Genomic DNA, 9,598 nt, shown 5'->3' on the forward strand with positions numbered 1-9,598 from the left:
TGGCATTGTTGCATTTTGTGAGCATTTAGAGTTGTATGGTTTGTTTTTGGGTATTTTTTTTTTGTTAACAGAAGCAGAAGTGAAGAGGAAGAAGAACATGGAGAGGGAGAAGTAAAGAATATGCATGTGACAAAAAAGAGAGAAAGGAAGACCCAGAACAATGTGATGACGTTAAAGAGAAAAATAAAACAAGTGGAAAACAAAAGGTGATCTCATCATATACATCAAGGAATTAAATAAAATAGGCGGTTGCGGCTATGTTGGTTGAAAGATGTATTTGTCAAATTTAATTTTCAAAATCAATGGAGTAATTTTGTTGCAAATTCCTACTCCTTCGGTCTCAAATTATTTGTTATTTTTTCTTTTGTTTTACACGCCCTTTAAAAAAATATTAGTGAAGACTAGGAGGGATATTCGACTAATTTTGAATTTGGTTCCACTCCATTAGTCCTTGCTCAAGTAATTATCAATGCACCTCTGGGCGGCTGACATGTGGACTTGTAAGCATGAAAGGTAACTTGAGATTGCTTTGTAGATTATTTTCTATTTTTGATTGTATTCTTTATTAATGATAATGTTAAAAATTGGACCAAGATCTGCTCAATCCGCTTAATTATCTGTTTTTTTCTTTTCTTATTCCTATTTTTATTTTAGGTAATAATGTAATTAAATCGACCCAATTTTCTGAATGTATTGATTTCTAATACTAGTTTTAAATTTCTTGCGTAAAATCTTCCTTTTTTAATTTTTTATTTATATGACCCACACCGTGCCCAAAAAATGTTACCATAACATGGAGGTAATTACAGCAAGGTCTTGTAGTGAAATTTTTAATTAAGCTGATGAATAATAATTAGTGAATACATACACACAGACACAATTAGTAAAAGTCCCACAACCAAAAGGAAAAGGAGAAAAAAAGAAAAGCTAGCCGAACTCCATACGGACTAATGGAGCGGAGCTGGGCCGAACCCAGTGATAAAAGTCAGGGTTTGAAAAGCAAAAAGAAAGAAGAAAGAAACAGCCAAAACAATACGAGGTACCAGAGCCGTCATCACTGGAATAACACAATACAAACTTCAAATTCTTATGAATGCTACTTGTGATTTCTTCACTCAAGTATTCCTTGATTTTAGTTAGTAGTGATTTCCTTCCAAAGTTGTGATGATTTACACTTCTGTTTTCAGCACTTAAACTAGAAGCCTCTGTTATAAATTTCTCTTTATTTGTGAATTGTGTTTGTCAACAGTGCGTAATTAAGATGAAGCCTCTTCGTCGCTGTATCAAGCGTCAGAAAAATCATTCCAAGTGCAGGATTAACAACTTACCTGATGATATGCTTATTGTCATTCTTTCCTGTTTGAACTTCCATGAGGCAGCGCGTACCTCTATTCTCTCACAGAGATGGAGATACTTATGGGAGCATACATCTTGCAGTCTTGAATTCTATAATAACAAGACATATACGACGCGACGAGCCGAAAGGTTTATAACTTTTAATCAAGTCTTGAAATTGCATCAGGCTGCATCTATAGAGCAGTTCAAAGTTTGTTTTTACTGCCCGGTATTTTCTATCGCAGAAGAGCAACACAAACGCGACAGTTCTATTGATGCCTGGATTCGTTTTGCAATAGGAAAACAAGTCAAGGTGTTTGAATTGGACTTGGCCACAAAGCCTAGGCTTGTATCTCCTACCACTTATAGCATTCCTCACGTGAAAAAACTCTTGTCCATTTCCGGCGGCCAGCTAAAGTTGCTGACAACTCTCAGGACTCTTAAATCTGTTCGATTTGTTGGTGTCAAAGTAACACAAGTTGTTCAATACCTTTTATCCAACTGTCCCTTGCTGGAGACTGTGTATTTCAGCCTCAGATTCTCTCAAGAAATTGGTGGTTCGTGGTTCATTACCTAAGTTAAGGTCCGTGGAAATATCTCGTTGTGAACATTTGAAGACTATGAAGGTTCGTGCTCCAAGTCTCGTGTCGTTTACATACATCGGATGCTTCATCCATGAGCTTTCCGAGGAAGTTCCCTCCCTATCTGAGCTAACTATTGGAGGATTTTGTGCCTATTATTTTATTATGCGGGCTCCCATGTATTCGAGCTATTGCAGCAACCTGAAGAGGCTTAAACTCGAAGTGTCTTCCGAGGTTGTATTATACTTCACCAACCCTCTTCATGTCCTCACTTGTATTTTGTATTCAAATAAATTGCTAACATAAATCACTTCAAAATCGTGTTAGGTATCTTCCTTATGCAAGGTGATTCCCGATGAATTTCATCAATTCCGCCATCTGAAAAAGTTGGAATTAGATATCACCATAATGTTTGGTGATGGCCTTTGCTTCTTCATATTCTTGATCAATTGTGCTCCTCGTTTGTCCAGATTAACCATCCGGGTAAATATTCTTACCAGATACTGTGTATGCTTCACCTCTCTCCAAGCCACTTTCTTGCCTTATGTAAGTTGTTTGTTTAATAACGTAATGATGGTTTAACCAGACTAAATTCTGGGCACGCGCGATGCGCGTGTACAGCCATATCGATTAGTAATATTTTTAATGCATTTGGTTTATAAAATAAAATTTAGATGAAAAAAATGTAAGCTAATGAAAATGATGAAAGTTTATCCTGCTTAGCTAACTCAATAAAAGAAAGAAACCTATCCCACACAAGTTCTCTTGTTGCTATTTTAACTAGTTTCTACATACGTGCCTCGCAAGTAATTCCCACGGGATGAGAAAAGTTGGAAATCAAAACGTTAAATGTAAGATACGATATTAAAAGTATACAACATATATAGATGCAACTAATAGTTTACGTAGTATATTTGAATATTTATAATAAAAAATGTCTTGATTTCATGCCATGTATAAAGATATAAAAGAAGTTACTTTTTATTCAAACTATGTTATCATTATTATATTTTTATTGGTTATTTGTATGTATAAAATGTGGGAGGTTCCCCTAGCAGGCTTGAGGCCTTTGACGAGATAAAAGGCCTCAACCATTTCTTCTATGCTAACAAGGGTTTGAAGAACAAGAGTTTGCTCATCAGAAAACTTCTGCAAGGCATTGACAAACTATTACACATACACGTAGGTTGTATTAAATTTTAGGTAGTAGCTATCAAATAAAATTATTAAAAAGCTTAGTTCTAGATGATTATAATGATTATCATTGACTCAAGAGTGTACTCTAGCGGTCAATGAAGTTGGAATACTAACGGCCGAAGACTAGGATACAAATTAGATGAATTCTTCACATCTTCCTAAGCGTAACTATCGGAGTTTCTTATTCTCTAAAAGGAAAAGCTTCATTTACATACTATGGTTCATAAATAGAAAATTTATGCAAGCTCAAAAATTTAGCTTATAAAAACACGCCAGAAGTTGCTTGGGCAGCTTGGCCAGAGGGTGATTGGACGAACTTCATTTTGAAGCAGCATGATATCGTTTGAGGCTCTTTAGAATTATTAAATTCTAGTTATCATGCCTACTTGCCCCATGGGCTTTGGTTCTGGAGAAGTGATAACCCCTACGGAAAGATAGTTGGCTGCCATCCTAGACACCAGTCTTATTGGCCCATGGAAATTATCTAAACCGAGCGGATCAAACCTTTCTTTTTCCTACTCAAGCAGATGCCGAACTTCATTATTTAGCGGCTCTCCGAAGTCAGAGAGATGGGTGGGGCCTTTTTGATAGGATGGACAAAGCGCTTTCATCACCATTAAATTCATTTAAACGACATGCTTATTTACTACGACTTCTTTATTTTGTCTTTAGTATTGTTTTTATTATTTTAAGAGAAACTTTGTTGGATAACTTATGTATGTTCTTTGATGAACTTTCACCTCTTTTTTAACTATTGAAATTATATGTAAGCGTTTGAGTTTCCGAGTCCCAAAGCTAATGTTATGTTACTTTTAACATCTTAATCGTGGGCATCTTATAGTGATAGCAGGACTCTAGTTGAGAGCGGCCAATTAATCAATCATCTCATTTATTTAAAATATTGTATATGTTGGTTTTGTTTCTGACTCTTTTGTTTTCATTAAATTCATTGGTTTGGCTATTTAATAATTTATTGGCTGTTTATAATTATGATGGCGAGGTGCTCCTCTTTTTAGGAGGAAAAAGAAAGGGTGGAGTGGTAAATGTTCAAATCATGTATAATAAAATATGATAGAATTTCCTCTGAAAATGTACGATACTGAGTTTGTACTTTGTATCACATTTATTGGGATTTGGAAGAGGAACAAAAAAATCAGAACCTGTAAGTTTTGCAACTAGCACTCGTATTTTAACTTTTGATAAAAAATTTAAGGAAAGGCATCTTCTATAAATTTCTCATTTCCTCGGACGAGAGAGATGATTCTTTTAGCATTTTACATTTTTTCATTTTTTTGTTTTCTGATCCTTTTACAAGATATTTGAAAAAAAAAAAAAAAAACACGTAAGAGATCTGAAAAGGATATTTTCTTCAATTTAAATTGTAAGAGGGCAAGAGATTTCATTTTCTCTGACGATGATTTTTTTTTTTTTTTTTTTTTGGTTTTTCGAAGTTCTTTCTTATGTAAAAATTTCAAGGATGTAATACAGGTTCATACAAACAAAAAAATGGTGTACAAGAGTACTTGAACATCGTTCATGGATTATTTTTGTTTGGTTAAGAGAGGAAGCAGGGTGGAAGAAAAAGTATAATCTTTTGACTAGTATAAATCTACGCTATCTTGAGGAAAATTTCACAACTAAATTATATAAAATGAGGTCATAAAAAATTCGACTTCTCAAACTTTGCCACTTGAAATTTCTTTTGAGGTATACTGAGTTTATTTACCTAGGTATACAAAATTGTACAAATATTTACCCGATTTAGCAGTAGAACCTGTTTTTTTTAAGTGCGAGAGTTTTTGTACAAAATATATACAATCGGGTCAAAACATACAACTTACATACAATTTGCTTACTACCTTTTGTTGTATAAAATCAGGTCAAAACATGGAACTTATATACATTTATGTGGTTATATGTATTTTTTGTACGTCGTTTATACGTATTTTGTATGTCGTGTGTATGTTTAATGACCCATCCGGTCGTTTTAAGATCCTTTTTCCCTAAATTACATTTCTCATAGGTTACAGAGATAATGGTAAAAAACACACCTCAAGTATCACCTTTTCTTGAGTTTCCGACCTGAACTATCAAGTGTGAGAGTTTCCTACCAAAACTATCGTCAATTAGTTTGCAAAACATACCTCAACTATCAATTGTTTACTTTCCTACCTAAACTATCACCAACTAGTTTGCAAAACACACCTCAACTATCAATTGTTCACTTTTAATGAGTTGTGTTTTGTAAACAAGTTGGTGATAGTCCAGGTAGGAAAAATGAACAACTGATAGTTGAGGTGTGTTTTACAAACTAGTTGATGATAGTAGGAAACTCACACCTCATAGTTCAGGTAGGAAACTCAAAAAGGTGATACTTGAGGTATGTTTTTTATCCTTAATAAATGTGGATTATGAATTGTGGGGATGGGTGACAAAGATCCCGAGACACCCGAATGCGTAGCGGAGAAAAAAAAAATCAAAAACTAGAGTCTTTGAGAGAAAAATAAGACTTGATCAAAATCAACATTCAGGGTAAACAGACTCAGAATCAAAGTTTGAAAGTTCCTATAGGCCAGGATGGTTATTTATGACTTAGATAGATAGTTTGGACGAGTCCTGGGGGGCTCAGGTGTGATTCGGACACTAAAGTCGCATAGTAGTTAAATTGAAGATTCAGAGTTGACCATGGTCAAATATGTGCTTAACTGATTCGAGATTGGTGTTTTGAGAGTTCCAACAAGTCCATAGGTGTAACGACCCGTTTTGTCTTTACCGTGATTATTCCGTTTTTGCCCTCGTTGACCCGTTCCTGAGTCTCGTTAGAACTATTTGGACCCGAGAAAATAGTTGCCATGGCTTCCTCGGCACCGTTTTTGAGTCTTGGAACACCTTTTAGGAATGTGACTTTAAGCGGAAACCGTTTGACCTAGAGTTGACTTGTCAAAGAAACCTCCGTTGGGAAATCCGAGGCCACGGGTGAGTTCGTAGCCTGATTTTTTGTATGTCTGTGTATCTGGTTGTATGTTTCGGGCCTCGGGCGATTGTCGAATTTCGGGATGAAATTGTGAAACTTGGGAAAAGTTTCTGGTGTCTGGTGTCCCCTGTAGCGGCACCAGGATCGTTGTAGTGGCACCGCTGCAGCGGTAAGTCGAGTTCCTGGCCTTCGCCGCTGTAGCGGTCTGCTCAGCCGCTGGGGCGGCACCGCTGGAGCGGTAAGGGCGACTGTTGGAGCGATCGACGAGCAGTTTTTTTTTAAGTTTAAAACCCCAAAATCCTAGTCATTATTTCTATTTGGACTTTAGAGCTTTGTGGAGGCGAATTGGAGGGTTTTCAAGTAATTTCTTCCCTAAGGTAACATTCCTACCTTATTATGGTTTCATTAACCTCTCTTAATCATCTAGTATAATCTAGAATCCACAGAATTTAATGGGTCTTTAAATGGGTTCTTGAGTTAAGTTCTAAATCATTCTTGGTTCCTAGAATCTTCCTAAATAGTAAGATTAGTAAGATTAATGTTGAATATGCTTGAATATGTTGGGAACAAACAAGCTAGATTCATATTTTCCATAAAAAGCTTAAGATTAAAAGAAGGGTTTTTATGGGTTTTCTCCCTAATGAGTTCTTGGCATTATAATCTTGTATTATTGGTTGGGTTAGCTTCATTAAGCATGAATTTGATGATTATAAGTTATGCAAACATGTTTCTCCCATTTTAGTGATAAAATTGTAGGATTAAAGTTAGGATTCTTAGACCCAAATTTGGGGGTTTTCACATTAATGATGATTTTGAGAATTAATTGAGTATTCCTATGATTATAGTAATGGGTTTTGACCTTTTGGTATTGAATTTGGTATTTTGACCATAAAATTCCCGTTTTGGCCTTGAGACCCATTTTTCCTAAATTAAAGGGTGGAATCTAACCCGAATAGAAAGTAGTCAATATGGATATCATTCTTCGTGGTTTCTTACATAGAGTTTACATGTGAATAGAGTTTGATTATTTGGAGACGCTTCGAAAGACAAGGCAAATGTGTGGGTTCGTGGGACCTGTTCGGCTACCAGGTAGGTTACAACTTCCCTTTCAGTAGACTCCGGTTAGTTTTCCATACTCATGTATTAGAAGGAACGGAGAATGCATGTGTACGAATTGGAGATTTGGGATGGAATCCTAGGATGGTATTGTTGTGTGATTTGGATGTTCGGGCTTGTGGCCTGTAGATTCTTTAGGATGCTTGATTTGGTTTTTGTGAGTATCGGTGAATTTTATGTGACTTGGGAGTAAAGGGTGATGCCTATTCTGTGTCTCATGATGAGAATTTCCGTAATATGTGATTAAGTGTGTTATGCTATTAATAGTGAATCTAGTTGATAAATGGAAGGATAAAATGTACCAACGGTTGCGATTGAGTTCTAGACTGAGTCGTAATGAATGCCTTGTGAGTAGGAGATGAATTTATTTATCCTAAGCTAATAGGCTAATAAAGGAAGAATGATAACATTGTACTGCGACTGATTTGACCTATTGTGTTGGCTTGATGCCACGAGTGAGTTTGGTATTGTGAATTGTTGTTACAACTTGTTTATGTTATGGTGGTACCTTAATTTGATGTTGATACGTAGATAGAATTCCATATGAATTGTGTAGATATTGATGATAGTGTTGGCATACCTTTGTTTTGGTATTGGTGACTCTGATATTTAGTTGGTGTACCCATGTTGGTACCAGTGGCGGAGCCACATATTGCCGAGGGTGTTCATCCGAACTCCCTCGGTGGAAAAGAACATTGTTTTTACAAGGTTAAAATTATTTTTTATGTATATATTGTAGATGTTGAACCCCCTTAGACTTTTTCGTATGTTTACTTTTTTATATTTTGAACCCCCTCGGCAGAAATCCTGGCTCCGCCACTGGTTGGTACTTGTGACTTTGATATAGTGTTGCCACACCCATTGTTGGTGTTTGTGATTCGGATATATTGTTGATGCACCCACTGTTGGTGTTTGTGATTCAGATATATTGTTGGCGTGCCATTGTTGGTACCTATGGTATTGAGCATGATTATTGATGTGATACATGCATTTCATGCACTCTCATTTTCATGATACACTGTGGAGATACTGATGATACTTGATGAAAAACTGTGGTGAGCTGGGCTCGATTTTTACTTGAGTGACGTGAGATGGCCGATATTTGATGTTAGTTCCGAAATCGTTGATTGAGTGAGTGCATGGACTCCACAGGTTCCCAGAGTGGTGCCGGTGAGAACCCCCCTGGGCAAAGATCCGGGACGGGTGGCACTTAGATTTCGCGGGTCACACTGGATTGTGCTACCGAGATGTCGATATTTCCGTTCGGAGTACATGTGTACACAACATTGGCATGACATTGCATTGCATTCATACATCATTGCATTGCATTGCATTATGTCTTGTTTGAGATGATTTTGGTGTTTACTTGTGATGTTGGATTCAGATTGATATATTGAGACTTGGCACAATTGGGATTAGATGTTACTTAGGTGATGATGTATACTTGTCTTCGATTATCTATGACTTTTACTGGTTGGTTGTCTTGTGGATTGCTCGTAGGATCAGTTGTATGTTTGGCCTCTTAAGGATGTAGACTAAAAACGAATGGTATTAATGATATATGAATGTCGTGATATTGTTGTGGATCTGGCTTGTGGTTATTAGCGGAAGGTAAATGAGTTAAGGGTTTTGGTGTCATATTGTGCTATAAATAGACGTAGGGCTTGATTTAGTTGTTGATCATCTTTATTTGTGACTTCTTTTACTGATATGTGTTTCTAACCATTTTCGGCCTATGATACTTACTCGGTACTCGTTGATTGTACTGATACTGCTCTTGCTACACTTTTTTCGAGTGTAGAGTGTTTCAGGTGATTGATTGCAACATCTTCGGAGATGCGCAGTGCCTAATCTGAAGGCCGCTTCCCACTTCATTCCAGGACGGAGGTTGGGTCTTATAGTGTTGTTGTAATCCGTACCATTTAGTCGCTCTTGTAATAGTCTAGATCAGGTTGTGGGAACTTAAAAAGAGTCTTTAGTTATTTAACGGTTGTTAATATTCAATATTGGAGTTATTTAGGTAATTGATTTCCGCTGTTAATTGTACTTAGTTATTGGAATATTCAAATTGTCTTTACTTGATTAATGTGTTGTTGATGGAGGTTTCGCCTAACGAGGAGGGAAAGGTAAGTGCTCGCACGACCCTAAATTGGGTCGTGACAATAGGAGGATTGGGTTGTTACATCATAGAACCTCCCTTCTCTCTCTATATATATATATTTTTCTAAAGCAACTCGAAATAGACTTGACTCCAAAGTTATATATATGGTCACTTATCAATGATCAGTGGTGGCTCAAGGGGGAAGGTAGTTAAGACTTTGTTTTAGGCTCCAACAAATTTGAGGCCCCAATTCTTTTAATTAATAGTGAATTTTGTGATTTTATTTTCGCTTCA

At 36.4% G+C, this 9,598-nt stretch overlaps 2 protein-coding genes across 2 annotated transcripts; both read left to right on the forward strand.

The window, feature by feature from the left end:
• Window positions 1–793: 793 nt before the first annotated feature.
• LOC132612930 (F-box protein At4g09920-like) lies at window positions 794–1,912 on the forward strand. The gene is made up of 2 exons (XM_060327000.1): window positions 794–799; window positions 1,250–1,912. The coding sequence occupies exons 1-2, from the start codon at window positions 794–796 to the stop codon at window positions 1,910–1,912; spliced, it is 669 nt and encodes a 222-aa protein (XP_060182983.1).
• Window positions 1,913–1,955: 43 nt separating this feature from the next.
• Window positions 1,956–9,213, forward strand: LOC132614313 (uncharacterized). Its single transcript, XM_060328726.1, has 3 exons — window positions 1,956–2,150; window positions 2,244–2,399; window positions 9,005–9,213. The coding sequence occupies exons 1-3, from the start codon at window positions 1,956–1,958 to the stop codon at window positions 9,020–9,022; spliced, it is 369 nt and encodes a 122-aa protein (XP_060184709.1). The 3' UTR covers window positions 9,023–9,213.
• Window positions 9,214–9,598: the final 385 nt, after the last annotated feature.

The sequence above is a fragment of the Lycium barbarum genome, chromosome 10, assembly GCF_019175385.1.
Source record: "Lycium barbarum isolate Lr01 chromosome 10, ASM1917538v2, whole genome shotgun sequence".
Taxonomy (NCBI): Eukaryota; Viridiplantae; Streptophyta; class Magnoliopsida; order Solanales; family Solanaceae; genus Lycium; species Lycium barbarum.

Bases quoted from the DNA above. Each gene is read 5' to 3' on its own strand.
- LOC132614313 (XM_060328726.1), top strand. From the start codon at position 1,956: ATGAAGGTTCGTGCTCCAAGTCTCGTGTCGTTTACATACATCGGATGC. The intron at 2,151-2,243 runs GTTGTATTATAC...AAATCGTGTTAG, and splicing joins AACTCGAAGTGTCTTCCGAG to GTATCTTCCTTATGCAAGGT.